The sequence below is a fragment of the Coloeus monedula genome, assembly GCF_965178545.1.
Source record: "Coloeus monedula genome assembly, chromosome: 2".
In the NCBI taxonomy this organism is placed as follows: Eukaryota; Metazoa; Chordata; class Aves; order Passeriformes; family Corvidae; genus Coloeus; species Coloeus monedula.
The window spans coordinates 119,290,082-119,315,571 of NC_138782.1; the positions used below are offsets into that span (position 1 = coordinate 119,290,082).

General features: G+C 56.7%; 1 protein-coding gene across 1 annotated transcript; it reads right to left on the reverse strand.

Moving 5' to 3' along the window:
• Nucleotides 1-1,740: 1,740 nt before the first annotated feature.
• ESCO2 (establishment of sister chromatid cohesion N-acetyltransferase 2) lies at nt 1,741-25,206 on the reverse strand (the record flags this gene model as incomplete). The annotated part of the gene is made up of 10 exons (XM_082276799.1): nt 1,741-2,317; nt 6,561-6,811; nt 9,974-10,120; nt 11,729-11,818; nt 13,189-13,320; nt 16,440-16,548; nt 17,334-17,385; nt 17,596-17,674; nt 18,780-20,214; nt 25,187-25,206. 10 exons carry the CDS (start codon nt 25,204-25,206, stop codon nt 1,741-1,743), a joined length of 2,892 nt encoding a protein of 963 aa, XP_082132925.1.
• Between the last annotated feature and the right edge of the window lie 284 nt (nt 25,207-25,490).

Genomic DNA, 25,490 nt, shown 5'->3' on the forward strand with positions numbered 1-25,490 from the left:
ATTTTCCCTCTTTTTGGGCTGGAATTTCTTTCATTTTTCCTTGGATTTTCCCTCTTTTTGGGGGTTGGATTTTCCCCCTTTTCTAGGCTGGATTTTCCCTCTTTTTGGGGTTTGATCCCGCCCCCTTTTTCCTTGGATTTTCCCTCTTTTTGGGCTGGAATTTCTTTCATTTTTCCTTGGATTTTCCCTCTTTTTGGGGGTTGGATTTTCCCCCTTTTCTAGGCTGGATTTTCCCTCTTTTTGGGGTTTGATCCCGCCCCCTTTCTCCTTGGATTTTCCCTCTTTTTGGGCTGGAATTTCCTGAGTTTAGGTTGGATTTTCCCCCTTTTTAGGGTGGGATTTTCCCTCTTTTTGGGGTTGGATTTTCCCGAGTTTTCCCTCAGGGATGTTCCCAATAAACAGATTCGTTCCTCTCCGCGTGGGATCGGTGGATTTTTCCTTGGGATTCGGCTTTTCCAGAGGGGTAGGAGCTTGGATGGGGTTTGGGTGCTCTCAGGGTGGGGGAAAAATCCTGGAATATCCTCCAAAAATCCTGGAATTTCCTGGCTGGAAGAGCCTCCCCGCCCCCCTTCCAGGAGGATCAAATCCCAAATCCTGAAGGAAAACTTCAGGAAAACTCCAGGAAAAGGATTCCCGGCACAAGAGGTTCCCAGCAATCCCCCAGGGGGAGGGGAATATCCTCAGGAAACCCTGGAATATCCTCAGAAATTCATGGAATGTCAGCACAAAAACCTCGGAATCTGGTCAGAAACTCACAGGATTTATACAAATTCCAGCAAACTTTGGGACAAACTCCAGAAAACCTCGGGATCCCGTCACAAAACCTCGGAATGTCCTCAGGAATCTCGGGAATCTCCCGGCTGGGAGGGCCCCGGGAGGCTCCGGGCACAGATCCCGCGGGGAAGCTCCGGGAAGGATTCCCGGGAAAAGCGAGGGCGGAATTCCGGGATTCCCAGCGGGAAAGGGAGCGGGGCCGGAAATTCCCAGGGAACGGCTCCCGAGGGAAGGAAGGGATTTGGGAAGGGATTTGGGAAGGGATTTAGGGAAGGGATTTGGGAAGGGATTGGGGAAGGGATTTGGGAAGGGATTGGGGAAGGGATTTGGGAAGGGATTTGGGAAGGGGTTTGGGAAGGGATTTGGGAAGGGATTGGGGAAGGGATTGGGGAAGGGATTTGGGGAAGGGATTTGGGGAAGGGATTTGGGAAGGGATTTGGGGAAGGGATTTGGGGAAGGGATTTGGGAAGGGATTTGGGAAGGGATTTGGGGAAGGGATTTGGGAAGGGATTTGGGAAGGGATTTGGGGAAGGGATTTGGGAAGGGATTTGGGACGGGATTTGGGACGGGATTTGGGAAGGGATTGGGGAAGGGATTTGGGAAGGGATTTAGGAAGGGATTTGGGAAGGGATTTGGGAAGGGATTTGGGGAGGGATTTGGGGAAGGGATTTAGGGAAGGGATTTGGGAAGGGATTGGGGGAAGGGATTTGGGAAGGGATTTGGGAAGGGATTTGGGGAAGGGATTTGGGAAGGGATTTGGGGAAGGGATTTGGGGAGGGATTTGGGAAGGGATTTGGGGAAGGGATTTGGGAAGGGATTTGGGGAAGGGATTTGGGACGGGATTTGGGGAGGGATTTGGGAAGGGATTTGGGGAAGGGATTTGGGAAGGGATTTGGGGAAGGGATTCCCGCGGGAGCTCAGCAGGACCCCCTGGATCAATCCCGGCTTCTCCAGCCCCTCTGGAACTCAGGGCAGGCCTGAGGAGCCCGAGCCCGATGATCCCGATGATCCCGATCCCAGTCCTGCTGATCCCGATCCCGATCCCAGTCCTGCTGCTGATCCCACTCCTGCTGATCCCAACCCTGATCCTGCTGATCCCAATCCCGATCCAGCTGACCCCAACCCTGATCCTGCTGATCCTGATCCCAATCCCGCTGATCCTGATCCTGCTGATCCTGATCCTGCTGCTGATCCCGCTCCCGGTCCTCCTGATCTCACTGATCCCGATCCCGCTGATCCCAATCCAGCTGCTCCCAACCCTCCTGCTGCTCCCGATCCTGCCGATCCCGATCCTGCTGATCCCAACTCTCCTGCCGATCCCGATCCTGCCGATCCCGATCCAGCTGATCCCAACTCTCCTGCCGATCCCGATCCAGCTGATCCCGATCCCGCTGCGGCCGTTCCGGCGGCTCCGTGCAGGAAGTTGTAGACCAGGAAGTCGGGCCGGCCGCAGTAGCGCGCGGCGAAGGCTCTCCCGTCCGGAGTGGGGTCGGAGAAGGCCAAATCCCGGGAATTCAGCACCGTCCCGAAGACGAAGGAGCGCCTGGGCCGGGAGAGGGGAGCGGGATCGCCAGGGATCCGCCAGGGATCCGCCAGGGATCCGCACGGAGCGGGCGGGAAAGGCGGGAACGCTGCCGCGGGAATTCCCGGCCTGCAGCCGGAGCAGCGGGAGAGGGAAGGCGGGCGGGGATTGACGAGCACTGAACGGCCCGGCCGGGGCCGCGTTCCCGGGAGAACATTCCCGGGTTTTTAGGGAGAACATTCCCGGTTTTCAGGGAGAACATTCTGGTTTTTAAGGGAGAACATTCCCGGTTTTTAGGGAGAATATTCTGGTTTTTAAGGGAGAACGTTCCGGGTTTTTTAGGGAGAACATTCTGGTTTTTAAGGGAGAACATTCCTGGGTTTTAGGGAAAACATTCCCAGTTTTTAGGGAGAACATTCCGGGTTTTTAAGGAAAATATTCCCAGGTTTTAGGGAGAACATTCCGGGTTTTAGTGGAAAAATCCCTGGTTTTTAATGGAAACATTCCGGGTTTTAAGGGAAAACATTCCTGGTTTTTAGGGAGAACATCGGAATGTTCTCCCTAAAAACCCAGAATGTTCTCCCTAAAAACCGGGAATGTTCTCCCTAAAAACTGGGAATGTTCTCCCTAAAAACTGGGAATGTTCTCCCTAAAACCCAGAATGTTCTCCCTAAAAACCGGGAATATTTTCCCTAAAAACTGGGAATGTTCTCCCTAAAAAACCGGGAATGTTCTCCCTAAAACCCAGGAATGTTCTCCCTAAAACCCAGAATGTTCTCCCTAAAAACCGGGAATATTTTCCCTAAAAACTGGGAATGTTCTCCCTAAAAAACCGGGAATGTTCTCCCTAAAAACTGGGAATGTTCTCCCTAAAAAACTGGGATTGTTTTGCCTAAAACCGAGGAATTTTTCCTCTAAAAACCAGGAATGTTTTCCGTTAAATCCAGGAATGGTTTCCCTTAAAAAATGGGAATTTTTCCACTAAAATCAGGAATGTTTTCCCCAAAAAGTGGGAATTCTTTCATTAAAACCGGGAATGTTTCCCTTAAAAACTGGGAATGTTTTCCCTAAACCCAGGAATTTTTCTCCGCTAAAAAAAACCCGGAACTTTTTCATTAAAACTGGGAATTTTTCTGCTAAAAACCGGGAATGTTTTCCACTAAAAAACGGGAATTTTTCCACTAATACCAGGAATATTTTCCCTGAAAACTGGGAATGTTTTCCCTAAGAACCAGGAATTTTTCTTTTAAAAACTGGGAATGTTTTCCCTAAAAACTGGGAATGTTCTCCTAAAAACCAGGAATGTTCTCCCTAAAAACCAGGAATGTTTTCCGTTAAATCCAGGAATGGTTTCTGTTAAATCCAGGAATGTTTTCCCTTAAAAAATGGGATTTTTTCTACTATAACCAGGAATGTTCTCCCTAAAAAGCGGGCATTTTTTTCATTCAAACCGGGAACGTTTCCCTTAAAAACTGGGAACGTTCTCCCTAAAAAGCGGGAATATTTTCCCTAAAAACCAGGAATGTTTTCCCTAAGAACCGGGAACGTTCTCCATTCCAACTCCAGAGACTCCCACTGAAAATCCGGGAACGTTTCCCGCCGAATCCGGAAGAGCCGGAGCTCGGATCCCGCAGCTTTTCCGCCGGGATCCGGCGCGGTTCCGGCTGGAATTTGGCATTTCCGGCGCTGCCCTTCCCGGTTCCCAGGCGGGAGATCGGCAGCGGCCCCGGGAGCCGCTTGGGGCCCTCCCGGAATTCCCGCGGAGCCGGAGGGGGTGGGAAAGGCGCCAGGGGTGGGATCGAGCGTCGGGAACGGGAATCCCCAACCCCGCCCCAATTCCCACTTTTCCCTGAATCTCTCCCCAATTCCCATTTCTCCCTGTCCCAATTCCCACCTTTCCCTCCCCAATTCCCACTTTTCCCTCCCTGATCCCACCTTTCCCTCCCCAATCCCCGTTTTCCCCTCCCCAATCCCACTGTTCCCATCCCCGATCCCAGTTTTCCCCTCCCTGATCCCACTTTTCCCTCCCCAATTCCCACTGTTCCCAGTTCCCAGTGCTCCCACTGTTCCCAGTGTTCCCAGTCCCAATTCCCACTGTTCCCATCCCCACTGTTCCCAGTTCCCAGTGCTCCCAGTGTTCCCAGTTCCCAGTGCTCCCAGTGTTCCCAGTGCTCCCAGTTCCCAGTGTTCCCAGTGTTCCCAGTGTTCCCAGTTCCCAGTGTTCCCAGTGCTCCCAGTTCCCAGTGTTCCCACTGTTCCCAGTTCCCAGTGTTCCCAGTTCCCAGTGTTCCCAGTGTTCCCAGTCCCAATTCCCACTGTTCCCATCCCCACTGTTCCCAGTTCCCAGTGCTCCCAGTGTTCCCAGTTCCCAGTGCTCAGTGTTCCCAGTGCTCCCAGTGTTCCCAGTGCTCCCAGTGTTCCCAGTGTTCCCAGTTCCCAGGGTTCCCAGTGTTCCCAGTTCCCAGTGCTCCCAGTGTTCCCAGTACTCCCAGTGCCCCCACTCACCACAGCACGTCCGCCATCCCAGTTCCCAGTGCTCCCAGTTCCCAGTGTTCCCAGTGCTCCCAGTGCTCCCAGTTCCCAGTGTTCCCAGTGCTCCCAGTGTTCCCAGTGCTCACAGTTCCCAGTGCTCCCAGTGCTCCCAGTGTTCCCAGTGTTCCCAGTGCCCCCAGTGCCCCTCACCGCAGCGCGTCCGCCATCCCAGTGCTCCCAGTGTTCCCAGTTCCCAGTGCTCCCAGTGCTCCCAGTGCCCCCAGTGCCCCTCACTGCAGCGCGTCCGCCATCCCAGTGTTCCCAGTGCTCAGTGTTCCCAGTTCCCAGTGTTCCCAGTGCTCCCAGTGTTCCCAGTGCTCAGTGTTCCCAGTGTTCCCAGTGCTCAGTGTTCCCAGTTCCCAGTGTTCCCAGTGCTCCCAGTGCCCCTCACCGTAGCGCGTCCGCCATCCCAGTGCTCCCAGTGTTCCCAGTTCCCAGTGTTCCCAGTGCTCCCAGTGGTCCCAGTGCTCCCAGTGCCCCCCTCACTGCAGCGCGTCCGCCATCCCAGTTCCCAGTGTTCCCAGTGTTCCCAGTTCCCAGTGCCCCCAGTGCTCAGTGTTCCCAGTGCTCCCAGTGCTCAGTGCTCCCAGTGTTCCCAGTGTTCCCAGTTCCCAGTGTTCCCAGTGTTCCCAGTGCTCAGTGTTTCCAGTGCTCCCAGTGCTCAGTGTTCCCAGTGCTCAGTGTTCCCAGTGCTCCCAGTGCTCAGTGCTCCCAGTTCCCAGTGCTCCCAGTGCTCGCAGTGCCCCCAGTGCCCCCAGTGCCCCTCACCGCAGCGCGTCCGCCATCCCAGTGTTCCCAGTGCTCAGTGTTCCCAGTGCTCAGTGTTCCCAGTGTTCCCAGTGCTCAGTGCTCCCAGTTCCCAGTGCTCCCAGTGCTCAGTGCTCCCAGTGCTCAGTGCTCCCAGTGTTCCCAGTGTTCCCAGTGCCCCCAGTGCCCCTCACCGCAGCGCGTCCGCCATCCCAGTGCTCCCAGTGTTCCCAGTTCCCAGTGCTCCCAGTGCTCCCAGTGCCCCCAGTGCCCCTCACTGCAGCGCGTCCGCCATCCCAGTGTTCCCAGTGCTCAGTGTTCCCAGTTCCCAGTGTTCCCAGTGCTCCCAGTGTTCCCAGTGCTCAGTGTTCCCAGTGTTCCCAGTGCTCAGTGTTCCCAGTTCCCAGTGTTCCCAGTGCTCCCAGTGCCCCTCACCGTAGCGCGTCCGCCATCCCAGTGCTCCCAGTGTTCCCAGTTCCCAGTGTTCCCAGTGCTCCCAGTGGTCCCAGTGCTCCCAGTGCCCCCCTCACTGCAGCGCGTCCGCCATCCCAGTTCCCAGTGTTCCCAGTGTTCCCAGTTCCCAGTGCCCCCAGTGCTCAGTGTTCCCAGTGCTCCCAGTGCTCAGTGCTCCCAGTGTTCCCAGTGTTCCCAGTTCCCAGTGTTCCCAGTGTTCCCAGTGCTCAGTGTTTCCAGTGCTCCCAGTGCTCAGTGTTCCCAGTGCTCAGTGTTCCCAGTGCTCCCAGTGCTCAGTGCTCCCAGTTCCCAGTGCTCCCAGTGCTCGCAGTGCCCCCAGTGCCCCCAGTGCCCCTCACCGCAGCGCGTCCGCCATCCCAGTGTTCCCAGTGCTCAGTGTTCCCAGTGCTCAGTGTTCCCAGTGTTCCCAGTGCTCAGTGCTCCCAGTTCCCAGTGCTCCCAGTGCTCAGTGCTCCCAGTGCTCAGTGCTCCCAGTGTTCCCAGTGCTCCCAGTGCCCCCAGTGCCCCTCACCGCAGCGCGTCCGCCATCCTGGTGCCGATGCCGCGCCGCCGCCGCGCCGCCCGCACCCAGACGCGGCTGATGCCGCACGCGGCCGCCTCCGGCTGCTCCGAGCAGCGCCAGGCCCGGCACGGCCCCGGCACCGCTGCGGAACGGGGCTGGGAGCGGCACTGGGAATACTGGGAATCGGCCTGGGAATCGGCCTGGGAATGATCCTGGGAATCGGCCGGGGATGGGAACGGCTCCGGCAGCACCCGGAACGCCTGCGGGAATAACAGAGTGGGAATGGTGGGAGTGGGAACTGGGAGTGGGAACTGGGAATGGGAGTGATGGGAGTGGGAATGGTGGGAGGGGGAACTGGGAGTGGGAGTGATGGGAGTGGGAATGGTGGGAGTGGGAATGGTGGGAGGGGGAACTGGGAATGGGAGTGATGGGAGTGGGAATGGTGGGAGTGGGAATGGTGGGAGTGGGAACTGGGAGTGGGAACTGGGAGTGGGAATGGTGGGAGTGGGAATGGTGGGAGTGGAAACTGGGAATGGGAACTGGGAATGGGAGTGATGAGAGTGGGAACTGGGAATGGGAACTGGGAGTGGGAGTGATGGGAGTGGGAATGGTGGGAGTGGGAACTGGGAGTGGGAACTGGGAATGGGAACTGGGAATGGGAGTGATGGGAGTGGGAATGGTGGGAATGGGAACTGGGAATGGGAACTGGGAATGGGAACTGGGAATGGGAACTGGGAATGGGAGTGATGGGAGTGGGAATGGTGGGAGTGGAAACTGGGAATGGGAACTGGGAATGGGAGTGATGAGAGTGGGAACTGGGAATGGGAACTGGGAGTGGGAGTGATGGGAGTGGGAATGGTGGGAGTGGGAACTGGGAATGGGAACTGGGAGTGGGAATGGTGGGAGGGGGAACTGGGAGTGGGAACTGGGAATGGGAACTGGGAATGGGAGTGATGGGAGTGGGAATGGTGGGAGTGGGAACTGGGAATGGGAACTGGGAATGGGAATGGTGGGAGTGGGAATGGTGGGAGTGGGAACTGGGAGTGGGAACTGGGAATGGGAGTGATGGGAGTGGGAATGGTGGGAGTGGGAATGGTGGGAGGGGGAACTGGGAATGGGAACTGGGAATGAGAGTGATGGGAGTGGGAGTGACGGGAATGGGAATAGGGATGGGAATGCAGGATTGGGATCAGGGCAATGGGATTGGGAGCTGGGAATGGGGGAAGGGAACTGGGAATGGGAACTGGGAATGGGGAACTGAGAACAGGAACTGGAGCTGGGAACTGGGAATGTGGGGTTGGGGACTGGGAATGGGAACTGGGAACGGGAACTGGGAATGGGAGCTGGGAACTGGGAATGGGAGCTGGGAACTGGGAACGGGAACTGGGAACAGGAACTGGGAACGGGAATGGGAACGGGAAGGGGAACGGGAAGGGGAACTGGGAATGGGAACTGGGAACGGGAACTGGGAACGGGAATGGGAGCTGGGAATGGGAGCTGGGAATGGGAGCTGGGAATGGGAGCTGGGAATGGGAACTGGGAATGGGAGCTGGGAACAGCAATCAGCGACCGACCACTGATCAATCGCTAATGAGCTGTCACTCATTAACTAATCACTGATCAATCACTGATCAATCAGCGACCGATCGCTAACGAGCTGTCACTCATTAACTAATCACTGAGCAATCACTGATCAATCAGCGGTCATTAATTAATCACTAATCAATCATTAATCAGCCATGAATCACTGAGTAATCTCCACCCAGTCATTAACCATCATTCATTAGCCATTAGGCACTAATTAACCAACAGCTCAGCATTAATCAGCCACTACCTAATTACCAATCAGCCACTAATCACCAAGTAACCACTAATCAGGGGCTAATTACCAACTAATCAATCACCAATCAGCCACTAATCACTGGCTAATTAACCACTAATCAAGAGCTAATTAGCCACAAATCAATCACCAATCAGCTGCAAATCACCAATTAACCACTAATCAAACACCAATTAACCACAATCAAACACTAACCACCAATTAACCACTAATCAGTGGCTAATTAGCCACTGATCGATCACCAATCAGCCACGCACCCAGCAATCACTAATTAACCTCTAACGCTGGCCCAGCACTGGGTTAATGAGCGCTAATGAGCACTAATTAGCGTTAATGAGGTACCTGGGTGAGGGGCTGGGCCAGCAGCACCCCCTGCAGGGCAGCACTGGGTTAATGAGTGCTAATGAGCATTAATTAGCGCTAATTAGCGTTAATGAGGTACCTGGGTGAGGGGCTGGGCCAGCAGCACCCCCTGCAGGGCAGCACTGGGTTAATGAGCGCTAATTAGCGTTAATTAGCGTTAATGAGGCACCTGGGTGAGGGGCTGGGCCAGCAGCACCCCCTGCAGGGCAGCACTGGGTTAATGAGCGCTAATGAGCACTAATTAGCATTAATGAGGTACCTGGGTGAGGGGCTGGGCCAGCAGCACCCCCTGCAGGGCAGCACTGGGTTAATGAGCGCTAATGAGCACTAATGAGCACTAATTAGCGTTAATGAGGCACCTGGGTGAGGGGCTGGGCCAGCAGCACCCCCTGCAGGGCAGCACTGGGTTAATGAGCGCTAATGAGCGTTAATTAGCGTTAATGAGGCACCTGGGTGAGGGGCTGGGCCAGCAGCACCCCCTGCAGGGCAGCACTGGGTTAATGAGCGCTAATGAGCACTAATTAGCGTTAATGAGGTACCTGGGTGAGGGGCTGGGCCAGCAGCACCCCCTGCAGGGCAGCACTGGGTTAATGAGCACTAATGAGCACTAATTAGCGTTAATTAGCGTTAATGAGGTACCTGGGTGAGGGGCTGGGCCAGCAGCACCCCCTGCAGGGCAGCACTGGGTTAATGAGCGCTAATGAGCACTAATGAGCACTAATTAGCGTTAATGAGGCACCTGGGTGAGGGGCTGGGCCAGCAGCACCCCCTGCAGGGCAGCACTGGGTTAATGAGCGCTAATTAGCGTTAATTAGCGTTAATGAGGCACCTGGGTGAGGGGCTGGGCCAGCAGCACCCCCTGCAGGGCAGCACTGGGTTAATGAGCGCTAATGAGCACTAATTAGCGTTAATTAGCGTTAATGAGGTACCTGGGTGAGGGGCTGGGCCAGCAGCACCCCCTGCAGGGCAGCACTGGGTTAATGAGCGCTAATGAGCACTAATTAGCGTTAATTAGCGTTAATGAGGCACCTGGGTGAGGGGCTGGGCCAGCAGCACCCCCTGCAGGGCAGCACTGGGTTAATGAGCGCTAATGAGCACTAATTAGCGTTAATTAGCGTTAATGAGGTACCTGGGTGAGGGGCTGGGCCAGCAGCACCCCCTGCAGGGCAGCACTGGGTTAATGAGCGCTAATTAGCGTTAATTAGCGTTAATGAGGTACCTGGGTGAGGGGCTGGGCCAGCAGCACCCCCTCGACGCCGCCCTCCGGGGACACGAAGAGGAAGCTCCAGAGGCTCCGGCCCCGCTCCGCAGCCGCTCCCGCCTGGAAGCCGAGCTCGGAATCCACCAACTCCCGGAGCTGCTCGGCCTGAGGGGAACGGGAAATCGGGAATGGGAATGGGGGAAATGGGGATGGGAAATCGGGAATGGGAATGGGGGAAATGGGGATGGGAAATCGGGAATGGGGACGGGAAATGGGAACGGGAATGGGAAATGGGAACGGGAATGGGAACTGGGGAAATGGGAACAGGAAATCGGGAATGGGAATGGGGGAAATGGGGATGGGAATGGGAATGGGGGAAATGGGAACAGGAAATCGGGAATGGGGATGGGAAATGGGAACGGGAAATCGGGAATGGGAATGGGGATGGGAAATCAGGAACGGGAATGGGGGAATGGGAACGAGAAATCGGGAACAGGAATGGGAATGGGAACAGGGGAACAGGAAATCGGGAACGGGAATGGGGATGGGGGAAATGGGAATGGGAAATCGGGAATGGGAATGGGGAAAGGGGAACGGGAAATCAGGAAGGGGGATGGGGGAAATGGGAATGGGAAATCGGGAATGGGAATGGGGATGGGGGAAATGGGAACGGGAAATCGAGAACGGGAATGGGGATGAGAACAGGGGAACGGGAAATCAGGAATGGGAATGGGGATGGGGGAAATGGGAACAGGAAATCGGGAATGGGAATGGGAACAGGGGAACGAGAAATCGGGAATGGGGATGGGGGAAATGGAAATGGGAACAGGAATGGGAACTGGGGAAATAGGAATGGGGATGGGAATGGGAACGGGAACATGGGAATGGAGGGAATGGGGATGGGAACAGGGGAACTGGGGAATGGGGATGGGAATGGGAATGGAAATGGGGACAGGGGAATGGGAACGGGAATGGGAACAGGGGAATGGGAATGGAGGAACAGGGGAATGGGAACTGGGGAATGGGAACACGGGAACGGGAACATGGGAATGGAGATGGGAACAGGGGAATGGGAATGGGAACTGGGGGAAATGGGGATGGGAATGGGAACAGGGATGGAGGGAATGGGAATGGGGAAACGAGAACGGGAATGGGAACAGGGATGGGAATGGGGATGGGAATGGGAAAACAGGAATGGGAATGGGAATGGGAGCTGGGAATGGGAGCTGGGATTGGGAACTGGAATGGAAAAATGGGAATGGGAATGGAGGGAATGGGAAGGGGGGCAAACGGGAATGGGGAGAATGGAGGGAACAGAGGGAAAATGGGAATGGCGGGAATGATGGGAATGGAGGGAAAAGCAAGAACAGAGGGAAAAGCGGGAAGTGGAATGGTGGAAAAACCGGGAATGGCGAGAAAATGGGAATGGTGGGATTGGGAATGGAGGGAATGGGAATGGAGGGAACGATGGGAATAGTGGGAATGATGGGATTCGTGGGAAAGGGGATGGGTGGTGAAACGGGAGCGGAGGGAAAACAGGATGGCCGGGAATAACCGGGAATAACCGGGAATAACTGGGAATAACCGGGAATAACCGGGAATAACTGGGAATAACCGGGAATAACCGGGAATAACTGGGAATAAGCGGGAATGGCGGGAGCAGGGCCCGGCCAGGGGCGGGAATGCCAGCGGGAACGGGGATGGAGGAAGGCGGGCGGGGCCGAGGGCAGCGGGGCCGGGATCCCACCCCGATCCCACGGGAATTCCCGGTACCTTCCTCACGGCGTATTTGGGATCGCCGGGAAGGATGAGCACGATTTTCCCATCCCAGAATTCCGCCACCACGCGCTCCTGCTTCCAGCCCTGCCGGGAACATCCGGGAATCAACGCGGGAATGGGGGAATGGGGAATGGGGATGTGGGAATGGGGGAATGGGGGAATGGGAATGGGGAATGGGAATGGGGGAATGGGGGAATGGGAATGCGGGAATGGGGATCTGGGCAGCGGGATCGATCCCAGGCCGCTTCCCCTCGGACACCAAATCCCTGCCGGGATGGGGAATCCCGGAGATTCCCACTGGGAAAAGCCCCGGGAGCTCGGGGACTCGGAGCATTCCCAGCCCTGCATCCGGAGGGATCCCAATCCCGCCGGGAACGGGAATTCCACGGCTGCGGGAATGGGGGGGGCGGGGGGGCGGAATCCCAGGGGGGAATCCCAGGAAAGGAATCCCGGGAAAGGAACCCCAGCTCCTCATTCCCACCCCTCATTCCCGCCATTCCCAGCATTCCCACCCCTCATTCCCGCCCCTCATTCCCGCCCCTCATTCCCACCATTCCCAGCATTCCCACCCCTCATTCCCACCATTCCCAGCATTCCCACCCCTCATTCCCACCCCTCATTCCCACCATTCCCAGCATTCCCACCCCTCATTCCCGCCCCTCATTCCTGCCATTCCCACCCCTCATTCCCACCCCTCATTCCCATCCCTCATTCCCGCCATTCCCACCCCTCATTCCCGCCATTCCCAGCATTCCCACCCCTCATTCCCACCCCTCATTCCCGCCATTCCCAGCATTCCCATCCCTCATTCCCGCCATTCCCGCCCCTCATTCCTGCCATTCCCACCCCTCATTCCCACCCCTCATTCCCACCCCTCATTCCCGCCCCTCATTCCCACCATTCCTGGTGTTCCCGCCCCTCATTCCCGCCGTTCCCAACATTCCCGCCCCTCATTCCCACCGTTCCCAGCATTCCCACCCCTCATTCCCGCCATTCCCAACATTCCCGCCCCTCATTCCCACCGTTCCCAACATTCCCACCCCTCATTCCCGCCATTCCCAGCATTCCCACCCCTCATTCCCACCCCTCATTCCCGCCATTCCCAACATTCCCACCCCTCATTCCCGCCATTCCCAGCATTCCCACCCCTCATTCCCACCCCTCATTCCCGCCATTCCCGCCCCTCATTCTTACCCCTCATTCCCACCCCTCATTCCCGCCATTCCCAGCATTCCCATCCCTCATTCCCGCCATTCCCACCCCTCATTCCCACCCCTCATTCCCGCCCCTCATTCCCGCCATTCCTGGCGTTCCCGCCCCTCATTCCCACCCCTCATTCCCGCCCCTCATTCCCGCCATTCCTGGCGTTCCCGCCCCTCATTCCCGCCGTTCCCAACATTCCCACCCCTCATTCCCGCCGTTCCCGCCCCTCCTTCCCGGCGTTCCCGGCTCACCGGATAGCGCAGCGCCTCGTGGAGCCTCCGGTGGTGCCGCAGGTGCTGGAGCCGATCCTCGGGAATTCCGGGAGCGTAGAGCATCCCGCAGGATCCGCACTGCTCCGCCCCCAGGCGCCGCTGGCCCGCGTCCTGCGGGAACGGGGAATGGGAACTGGGAATGGGAATGGGAACTGGAAACGGGAACTGGGAATGGGGACTGGGAATGGGAATGGGAATGGGAATGGGAACTGGAAACGGGAACTGGGAATGGGGACTGGGAATGGGAATGGGAATGGGAACTGGGAATGGGAACTGGGAATGGGGACTGGGGATGGGAATGGGGACTGGGAATGGGAACTGGGAATGGGAACTGGGAACGGGAATGGGAACTGGGAATGGGAACTGGGGATGGGAACTGGGAATGGGAACTGGGAATGGGAACTGGGAACTGGGAATGGGAACTGGGAATGGGAACTGGGAACTGGGAATGGGAACTGGGGATGGGAACTGGGGATGGGAACTGGAAACGGGGAATGGGAACTGGGAATGGGGACTGGGAATGGGAACTGGGAACTGGGAATGGGAACTGGGAATGGGAACTGGGAATGGGAACTGTGGATGGGAACAGGAACTGGGAACGGGAACTGGGAATGGGAACTGGGAATGGGAACTGGGAATGGCGACTGGGGATGGGAATGGGAGGGGGAACTGGGAATGGGAACTGGGGATGGGAACTGGGGATGGGAACTGGGAACGGGAACTGGGAATGGGAACTGGGAATGGGAACTGGGGATGGGGACTGGGAATGGGAATGGGAACTGGGAACTGGGAATGGGAACTGGGAATGGGAACTGGGAATGGGAACTGGGAACTGGGAATGGGAACTGGGAATGGGAACTGGGGATGGGAACTGGGAATGGGAACTGGGAACTGGGAATGGGAACTGGGGATGGGAACTGGGGATGGGAACTGGGAATGGGAACTGGGAATGGGAACGGGAACGGCAATGGGAACGGGAACTGGGAACTGGGAATGGGAACTGGGAATGGGAACTGGGAATGGCGACTGGGAATGGGAACTGGGGATGGGAACTGGGGATGGGAACTGGAAACGGGGAATGGGAACGGGAACTGGGAATGGGAACTGGGAATGGGAACTGGGAATGGGAACTGGGAATGGCGACTGGGGATGGGAATGGGAGGGGGAACTGGGAATGGGAACTGGGAATGGGAACTGGGGATGGGGACTGGGGATGGGGATGGGAACGGGAACTGGGAATGGGAATGGGAACTGGGAATGGGAACTGGGAATGGGGACTGGGGATGGGGATGGGAACGGGAACTGGGAATGGGAATGGACTCAGGACCGGGAACGGAATCAGGAACGGAACTGGGAACGGAACTGGGAATGGGATGGGAACGGACCCAGGACTGGGAATGGAATCGGGAATGGGACCAGGATTGGAACCAGGAATGGAGCAGGAATGGGACCAGGAATGGGATGGGAATGGGACCAGGATTGGAACCGGGAATGGAGCAGGAATGGGACCAGGAATGGGATGGGAATGGGACCGGGAACAGCTCAGAAACAGCAACCAGGAATGGGATGGGAATGGAACAGGAATGGACGGGAACGGAACTGGGAACGGCTCAGGAATGGAACTGGGAATGGAACCAGGACCGGGAACGGGACCGGGAACAGACCCAGGACCGGGAATGGAACCAGGAACGGAATCAGGAGCGGAGCCGGGAATGAAATCAGGAATGGAATCGGGAATGGAATCAGGAACGGAATTGGGAATGGGACAGGAATGGAATTGGGAATGGAAGCGGGAACAGAACTGGGAATGGAAGCGGGAACGGAACCGGGAATGAGAACGGAATTGGGAATGGGATGGGCATGGAACTGGGAATGGAATCGGGAATGGACAAGGATGGACCCAGGACCAGGAATGGAATCAGAAACTGAAGCGGGAACAGAAGCGGGAATGGGATGGGGATGGAAGCGGGAATGGGATGGGAATGGAACCAGGAATGGAACCAGGAAAGGGACTGGGAATGGAATCAGGAATGGGAATGGACCCAGGACCAGGAACGGAATCAGGAACGGAACTGGGAACAGAAGCGGGAATGGACGGGGATGGAAGCGGGAATGGGATGGGAACAGAACAGGAACAGAACCGGGAACGGACCCCGGACCGGGAATGGAACTGGGAACTGAACAGGAATGGAACTGGGAATGGGACCGGGGATGGAATCGGGAATGGGACGGGAGCGGACCCAGGAGTGAGAATGGAACGGGAATGGGACTGGGAATGGAACTGGGAATGGGACTGGGAATGGAACCGGGAACAGGACTGGGAATGGAATCGGGAATGGAACCCGGAATGGGACGGGAACGGACCCAGGAGCGGGAATGGAATCAGGAACGGAAGCGGGAATGGGACGGGGATGGAACCAGGAGCGGGAAGGGCTCGGGAATGGAACCGGGAATGGGACAGGGCCGGGAGAGGTCTGGGAATGATGCAAGGGGGGATCCCGGTGGGAATGGGGAGGGAAGGATGAAGGAAAGGCGGGAAAAGGGCTCTGGAAAAAGGGACGGGAATGTGGGATTGAGGGATGGGAACCTGGGGATTCGGGATGTGGGGACGGGATTCCGGGATGGGAGCGAGGCGGGGATTTCGGGAAGGGCTTGGAGCGCCGGAAATGGCTCCGCATTCCAGGAATTCAGGGCTTGGAATGTGGCGCTCAGGGAAGGGATTTAGGGATTTAGGGATGGGAGTGCGGGAAGGGATTTTGGGAATTTCTCCCTCCCGTCGGATCCGAGGTCTGGGATCGGCCGGGAATGACCCCAGGGATGATCCCAAAATTCCAGGGATGACCCCAGGGATGACCCCGGGAATGATCCCTCGGGAACGGGGCTGGGAAGGAGCTCCCGGCACCGCCGGGAATTCCTGGAAAAGCAGGAATGGGATGGGCCCGGGCTCGGCATTCCCGGGAAAAGGAAAGGGCTGGGAAACAGGGATAGGATCCTGCCGGGAATTCCCACTGCCCGCCCCCAGAACTCCCAATTCCCACCCCCAGAATTCCCAATTCCCAGTTGGGAATTCCCACCCCCAGAATTCCCAGCTCCCGCCCCCAGAATTCCCAATTCCCACCCCCAGAATTCCCGCTCTCCCCATCCTCTCCCAGCAATCCCTTGGGTTGTCCCAGGGTTATCCCAGGGGATTCCCGGATTCCCCCATCCCGAATTCCCGGAGGGAAGCTCACAATGATCAGCTGATCCCGGGGCAGCTCCGGCGCTTCCCGGGATTTCCTGGCAGCGCCTTTTCCACAGGAGGGGCCGATCCCAAACGGAGCCGGGAGCTCCTCCAGAGGCCTGGGAAACACGGCAACGGCGGGAAAAGCCGGGAAGAAGTGGGAAAATCCGGGAAAAAAAGCAGGGAAAATTCAGGAAAAAGTGGGAAAAACAGGGAAAGCCCCAGGGAAAAGTGGGGAAAGCCAGGAATGCAGGCAGGAGTTCAGCACATTCCCAGGACAGAGAATTCCCGGGAAATCCCGAGGGAAAACTCCAGGAAAAGCCCCGAGGGGATGGAATCGGAAGGGATCTGCTGCTTCCGGAGCCGTCGGAATTCCGGGATCTGGGAATTCCAGCAGCAAAGGGAGCGGCAGCCGGGGGCAGGGATGGGCGGAGCGAGGAGAAATCCGGGATGGGGAATTCCCGGCCCTGGGAATGGGATTGGGGCTCCGGCCCCGCCCGAAGCATCCCGGGATTCCCTGGGACATTCCCATCCCGGATTCCCGGCATCAGCAGCTCCCTGGGCCCCTCTGGAAAAGCGGGAATGGGATCGGGAACGGGATCAAGAATGGGATCTGGGAAGGTGGGAATGGGATTGGGAATGGGATCTGGGAAAGGTGGGAACGGGCTCCAGGAAGACGGGAACGGGATCAGGAATGGGATCTGGGAAAAGTGGGAATGGGATCAGGAATGGGATCTGGGAAAGGCAGGAATGGGAACCAGGAATGGGATCTGGGAAAGGCAGGAATGGGAACCAGGAATAGGATCCAGGAAAGGCGGGAATGGGATTGGGAAGGGGCTCCGGGAAGGAGATCTGGGAATGGGATCGGGAATGGGATCTGGGAAAGGCGGGAAGGGGCTCTGACCTCCTCCTGCCGGGAAGGAAGATGGGATAGAGCTCGGCCGGGCCCGGAGAACCTGGAAAACGCCCGGGAATTCCGAGCGTTAGCGCGGCAATCCGGGAAGGCGGAACCCCAACCCCGAATCCAGGGAATTCCGCGTCCCGCGGATCTCCGTCGTTCCCAGCGTCGGGGCCGGGATCTCTCCTCATCCCAAAAAACTTCCCAGGCCCGGAAATTCCGGGAAGAGCAGGGAAAGGAGGAGATTCCCGGGGTTTTCCCGACTCACCCGGGGCCTTCTTCCCGCTGGGAACGCCGAGGGAATCCCGGGAATCCGCACTGGGAGAGGCGGGAACTCCAGGGGATTCCTGCAGATGGAGAGAGGATTTCAGGGAAAACTTGGAATTCTGTGGGACCCAGGGTGGGACTGGGGGGCTCCCGGGGGTTTTCCAGGGGTTTTCCAGGGGCTGGAGCAGCCTGGGAAGCGCCGGCCTTGGAATGGGATGGGATTGAAGCTGCGTGGATCCCAGCCAAAGCATTCCGGGATTCTGGGATCCAGGAGGCTCCGAATCCATGGCCAGGGGTTTTTCTGGAAGTCGGGCATGGGAAAGGGAAGGGAGAGCCTTCCTGGAGTGCCGAGATTGCCAGGGAAGGGCCTGGAGGCCGGAATTCCTTCCCGCAGAGGAGTCGGGATGGGGCTGGATCCAATCCGGGAGCGTTCCCGGGAAAGGATCCAGGGAAAGCTTGGGGGGGCCGGGACACCGGGAACGGCTCCCGCTGGGAATGAATGGGGGGGTCGGGAAGGAATTCCTGGCACAATTCCCCAGGGAAATCCCAAAGTATTGGAAATTTGGGAATTCTTTTGCTCCATCTGATCCCGAGCTTCCCGGCCCTTGGGAAAACCCGGAACGAGACCCAGGAAAGGGCAGAATTCCGGGAAAACCCCATTTCCCGGCAGCTTGGAGAATTCCGGGAATGCTGGATCCCACAAAAGCCAGCGGGAATTCCTTCCCTTGACCCCAACTTGGAAAAGAAGAGGGAAAAGAGGGGTCGGAATTCCCGTTCCAGCTCTTCCCAGGGAAAACCAGGAGCCGGGAGGGGGCTCGGGTGGTTTTCCTTGGAAAAAAATCCCGTGGGAATTCTCCCTTCAGCCGGAAGCCAGGGAATCGCACCGGGCACGGAGAGCCTTGGGAAGTGCGGGAATCACACGGGAATTCCCAAAGGAACCCCCCAGAATTCCCAAAGGAATCCCAAAGGAACCCCACTGGAATTCCGAGGTAAATTCCCTCCCAGCGCTCCCGACGAGGAATCGCCCCGAGCCCTTCCCACGGCCGGGATTCGGGAACACCCCCGGATCCCCCCCTGGATTCCTCCTGGACCCCCTGGATCCCCTCGGGATTCCTCTGGATTCCCTCCTGGATCCCCCCCAGATCCCCTCCCTGGATTTCCCTGGATTTTCCCAGGACGTCTCACCCCATTCCCGCCTCCGGCCGCTCCGGCCTCGCAATTCCCGGTGCCGTTCCCGCAATTCCCGGTGCCGTTCCTGGTGCTGTTCCCGGTGCCGTTCCCACTCTTCCCAGCACCATTTCCACAATTCCCAGTGCTGTTCCTGCTATTTCCAGCACCATTCCCGGCGCCGTTCCCAGTGCTGTTCCTGGTGCCATTCCCAGCGCTGTTCCCGTTATTCCCAGTGCCATTCCCGCTCTTCCCGGCACCATTCCCAGTGCTGTTCCTGGTGCCATTCCCGGCACCATTCCCAGTGCCGTTCCCGCTCTTCCCGGCACCATTCCCAGTGCTGTTCCTGGTGCCATTCCCGGCACCATTCCCAGTGCCGTTCCCGCTCTTCCCGGCACCATTCCCAGTGCTGTTCCTGGTGCCATTCCCAGCACCATTCCCAGTGCCATTCCCGCTCTTCCCGGCGCTGTTCCCAGCGCCGTTCCTGTTATTCCCAGTGCCATTCCCAGTGCTGTTCCCGGCGCCATTCCCGGTGCCATTCCCGGTGTCATTCCCACTGTTCCCGTTGCCGTTCCCGCTCTGGGCAGCCTTTCCAGCGTTGCTTTCCCAGTTTTCCTTCTCCTCTTCCCGAGCCTCCGCAATCCTTCCCTCTTCCCGCCTCTCCTGCGCCTTTTCCCGGGGCGCGGCTTCTCCCGGCTGAGCCTTTCCCGCCGCGGCTCGGGGCTCTCCGGGCTTTTTCCGGGATCGGGATCGGCTCCCGGAGCTGAAGAAGGCCGATCCCAGCGGGAGCCTCAGCGCCGGCCGCGCCCCCCGGCCCAGCAGCACCCGCGGCGCCGCCTCCGGCCCCTCGGAATTCCGGCCCTTCCCGGCCTTCCCGCCGCCCGTCCCCTCCGGAACGCCGGCCTTCGCCTTGGGAACGCGGCCGGCATCGGCTGCGCCTTTGGAGCCGCGCTGCCCGCCGGCATTCCGGCCGGCATTCCTGCTGGGATTCCTGCTGGGATTCCTGCTATTCCTGCCGGGATTCCTGCTATTCCTGCCGGGATTCCTGCCGTTCCCACCGGGATTCCTGCTGGGATTCCCACCGGGTTTTCCCGGGATATTCCCAGCCCCGCTGCCGCCGACCGCTCCCAGCAGCTCCCGGAGCCGTTTCCTCTCCAGAGGATCCAGGTAGGTCCTTTTCCCATAAAAAGCTGCCACGGGCACGTGGGAACGCGGCTGGGAATTCTGGGATTGCGGCTGGGAATGCCCGGGAAGGGCCGGGATGTCCAATCTCCTGGGATGCGCCGCTTTCCCGGGAACGGCCGCGCCCTCCTCGGCTCCCTGGCCGGAGCGATTCCCGCTGCGATCCCACTGGGGCCGGGAGGAGAGCGGCGGCTGCTGCCGGGATGGTGATGGAATCCCGGGAAAGGCTCGGAGCCGTTTGGTCACCGGGGTCTGGAATTCGGAGCCGGAGCTGCAGAAAAAGAGGGAATGAGGGATGAGATCTGGGAATGAGGGAGCGGATCCTCGGAGCCGCTTCCCGAGCCTAAAGGGGCTCCAGGAGAGCTGGGATTTGGGAAAGGGCTGGAGGGGCAGGAGGCAGGGAATGGCTTCCCAGTGGGAAAGGGGAGCTCGGGGTGGGATGTTGGGAAGGAATTCCCGGCTGGGCTGGAATTGCCAGGGAATGCCCGGATCCCTGGCAGTGCCCAAGGAAAGGCTGGAGCAGCCTGGGATCATCGGGGGAGGTGCCGGCCTTGGAATGGGATGGGATTGAAGCTGCGTGGATCCCAGCCAAAGCATTCCGGGATTCTGGGATCCAGGAGGCTCCGAATCCATGGCCAGGGGTTTTTCTGGAAGTCGGGCATGGGAAAGGGAAGGGAGAGCCTTCCTGGAGTGCCGAGATTGCCAGGGAAGGGCCTGGAGGCCGGAATTCCTTCCCGCAGAGGAGTCGGGATGGGGCTGGATCCAATGGCAGGCTGGGAGAGGCGGGAATGGAGGGATTTCCCTGGGAAAGGGCAGCTCGGGCTGGGATCTTGGGAAGGGATTCCCGGCTGGGCCGGAATTCCCAGAGAATCCCTGGCTGCCCCTGGATCCCTGGGAGCATCCAAGGATGGATTTGGGATCGGGATTCCCGGGAATAGCCCGGACTCACCCATCAGGATCCCGGTTCCGTTTCCGGGGCGTTCCCTCGGCCGCGGCCCCTCCGGAGCTGCTGCAATTCCACATTTCCCAGAGGTTGGGGATGGAATTCCAGGGGAGAGCCCCGAATTCCACAAGGAAAGGGAGGAGATCGGGAGGAGAAGGGCGAGGAAGCCTCGGGAATGCCGGGAACGGCCGGCAGGGAGCTGCCAGGGCCAAGCCAGGCCTGAACCCCAGGGTTTGGCCTTTGAATTCCCAGAAATCCCATTCCATCCCAGAAATCCCAGGTTTAGCCTCTTAAATCCCAAAAATCCCATTTTCCGGCCTTTTTGATGCCAGAAATGCCAGGAATTCCCAGGAATCCCAGTCCATCCCACAGGGTTTTTGCCCAGCAATCCCATTCCATCCCAGAAATCCCAGGTTTTGACCTCTGAATTCCCAGAAATCCCTTCATTTTAGCCCAGAAATCCCAGGTTTTCAACCTTTTACATCCCAGGAACGCCGTTATTTCCCAGCAATCCCACTCCATCCCAGAAATCCCACTTCTTTAGCCCAGAAATCCCATTTCCCAGCTTTTTTAATCCCAGAAATTCCAGGAATCCCCATTCAATCCCAGCAATCCCATTTCCCGGCCTTTTAAATCCCAGAGACCCCAGGAGTTCCCATTCAATCCCATCCCACCCCACAATTCCCATTCCCATCCCACAATTCCTGGGTTTTTGTGCCTTTAAATCACAGAAATCCCTTTTTTTTTTTTTTGCCTTTTCCATCCCATCCCATCCCAAAACTCCCATCCCTTCCCATCCCAGGATTCCCATCCCAGGATTCCCATCCCAGGATTCCCATCCCACAATTCCCATTCCCATCCCACAATTCCTGGGTTTTTGTGCCTTTAAATCACAGAAATCCCTTTTTTTTTCTTGCCTTTTCCATCCCATCTCAGAATTCCCATCTCACAATTCCCATTCCCATCCCAGAATTCCCATCCAGAATTCCCATCCCAGAATTCCCATCCCACAATTCCCATCCCAGAATTCCCATCCCACAATTCCCATCCCACAATTCCCATTCCCATCCCATCCCACAATTCCCATTCCCATCCCCTCCCAGAATTCCCATTCCCATCCCCTCCCACAATTCCCATTCCCATCCCCTCCCAGAATTCCCATCCCAGAATTCCCATTCCCATCCCACAATTCCCATCCCACAATTCCCATCCCATCCCAGAATTCCCATCCCAGAATTCCCATTCCCATCCCATCCCACAATTCCCATTCCCATCCCCTCCCAGAATTCCCCTCCCAGAATTCCCATCCCACAATTCCCATCCCACAATTCCCATCCCACAATTCCCATCCCATCCCAGAATTCCCATTCCCATCCCACAATTCCCATCCCAGAATTCCCATCCCATCCCAGAATTCCCATTCCCATCCCACAATTCCCATTCCCATCCCATCCCAGAATTCCCAGCTTTTAACCTTTTACATTCCCCCAAATCCCATTTCCCGGCCTTTCTGATCCCAGAAAATCCCCGGAATTCCCAGCAATCCCATCCCATCATCCCCACCCCGGAATTCCCACACTCAGTGGGACTAATTAATCACGAGTACTTTGATAATTAGACTTAACCCTCCTCATTAATCAACCAGCAATACTGGGCCCATTAAATTATCATTAATCAACCAGAAGCAGGTTGGTAATTAAGCTCCATGCTATAAATTAATTAATTAAGCACTGCCAGTTAATTAATTGATAGAGGTTTGGGTCATTGCATTCAGTGCCGCGAGCCAATTAACCAACATCGTTAATTAATCGATAACAGCCGGGCTCAATAGATTCGGGCGGCGCTAATTAATCACTCGGTGATGAATTGACCATCAATTGAACCCCGTCTGTTTAATTATCACTAATTAATCACTCGGTGATGAATTGACCATCAATTGAACCCCGTGTGTTTAATTATCACTAATTAATCACTCGGTGATGAATTGACAATCAATTGAACCCCGCGTGTTTAATTATCACTAATTAATCACTCGGTGATGAATTGACCATCAATTGAACCCCGTCTGTTTAATTATCACTAATTAATCAATCAGTGATGAATTGACCATCAATTGAACCCCGTGTGTTTAATTATCACTAATTAATCAATCGGTGATGAATTGACCATCAATCGAACCCCGTGTGTTTAATTATCACTAATTAATCAATCAGTGATGAATTGACCATCAATTGAACCCCGTCTGTTTAATTATCACTAATTAATCAATCAGTGATGAATTGACCATCAATCGAACCCCGGGTGTTTAATTATCACTAATTAATCAATCGGTGATGAATTGACCATCAATCGAACCCCGGGTGTTTAATTATCACTAATTAATCACTCGGTGATGAATTGACCATCAATTGAACCCCGGGTGTTTAATTATCACTAATTAATCACTCGGTGATGAATTGACCATCAATTGAACCCCGCGTGTTTAATTATCACTAATTAATCACTCGGTGATGAATTGACCATCAATTGAACCCCGGGTGTTTAATTATCACTAATTAATCACTCGGTGATGAATTGACCATCAATTGAACCCCGCGTGTTTAATTATCACTAATTAATCACTCGGTGATGAATTGACCATCAATCGAACCCCGTGTGTTTAATTATCACTAATTAATCACTCGGTGATGAATTGACCATCAATTGAACCCCGTGTATTTAATTATCACTAATTAATCACTCGGTGATGAATTGACCATCAATTGAACCCCGTGTGTTTAATTATCACTAATTAATCAACCAGTGATGAATTGACCATCAATTGAACCCCGTGTGTTTAATTATCACTAATTAATCACTCAGTGATGAATTGACCATCAATTGAACCCCGTGTGTTTAATTATCACTAATTAATCACTCGGTGATGAATTGACCATCAATTGAACCCCGTGTGTTTAATTATCACTAATTAATCACTCGGTGATGAATTGACCATCAATTGAACCCCGTGTGTTTAATTATCACTAATTAATCACTCGGTGATGAATTGACCATCAATTGAACCCCGTGTGTTTAATTATCACTAATTAATCACTCGGTGATGAATTGACCATCAATTGAACCCCGGGTGTTTAATTATCACTAATTAATCACTCGCAGTCCCTGACTCAGCACCGCCCCGGGCAGTTCCATTGGATGCGCGGGGGGGGGGGCCGGGAGGTCCCAAAACCCTTTGGGGGGGGGGGCCTGGGGGTCCTCGAACCTTTGGGGTCCTTTTGGGGGGGTCCCAAACCCTTTGGGGTCTTTTTGGGGGGTCCCTGAACCCTTTGGGGTCCTTTTGGGGGGGTCCCAAACCCTTTGGGGTCTTTTTGGGGGGTCCCTGAACCCTTTGGGGTCCTTTTGGGGGGTCTCTGAACCTTCGGGGTCTTTTTGGGGGTCCCTGAACCCTTTGGGGTCTTTTTGGGGGGGTCCCCGAACCTTCAGGGTCTTTTGGGGGGTCCCAAACCCTTCGGGGTCTTTTTGGGGGGGTCCCCGAACCCTTTGGGGTCTTTTAGGGGGTCCCCGAACCTTTGGGGTCCTTTTGGGGGGGTCCCAAACCCTTCGGGGTCTTTTTGGGGGATCCCTGAACCCTTTGGGGTCCTTTTGGGGGGGGTCTCTGAACCTTTGGGGTCTTTTTGGGGGGTCCCTGAACCCTTTGGGGTCCTTTTGGGGGGCTCCCAAAACCCTCTGGGGTCTTTTTTGGGGGGGGGGGGGGGGTCCCCGAATCTTCGGGTTGGTTTTGGGGTGTTTTTGGGGTCCTCGAGCCCTTGGAGATCTTTTTGGGGGGATCCCCGTGTCCTCTGAGGGAATTCTGTGGGGTTCCCAAACCTCTGAGGGGGTCTCTGTGTCCCAAATCCCTCAGGGAAGGAATTCTGTGGGGTTCCCACATCCCTGGGGGGGTCTCTGTGTCCCAAATCCCTCAGGGAGGGAATTCTGTGGGGTTCCCACATTCTTGGGGGGGGTCTCTGTGTCCCAAATCCCTCAGGGAGGGAATTCTGTGGGGTTCCCACATCCTTGGGGGGTCCCTGTGTCCCGAAGCCCTCAGGGAAGGAATTCTGTGGGGTTCCCAAACCTTTGAGGGGAGTCTCCCCCTCACACCCCCTCAGGGCCGAACCGAACCGACCCCCAAGCCCCGTCCCCGCCCCACCGCGCGGCCCCCACCCCCCTACAGCTGCCGGGGGTCTCGTTCCCCCTCACCCCGCCCCAAATCCCCGCCCGGAGCCCCCCGAGCCCCCTCAGAGCCGCGGCGCCGCTCCCTCACCTCAGCGCCGCCTCCGCCATGGCCGCCTCCCGCCTTCCCGCCGCGCGCCTTCGAACCGCCCGCGCTCCGCTCCCATTGGCTGAGCGCCGCGTCAATCAACGGGGCCTAGACAGCCATTGGTCGAGCGGCGCGCGGCGCCGCGTTGGACCCGCCCCTCCGCCTCTGCAGCCAATCAGAGAGCGCGGCTCCCAAGCGCGGGCGCGCGGTGAGACTACGACTCCCAGTGTGCTTTGCGAGAAAAGAGCGGGGGGTTTCCTCTCTTTTTTTGGCGCGGGGGATGATGGGAGTTGTAGTCCGAGCGCGG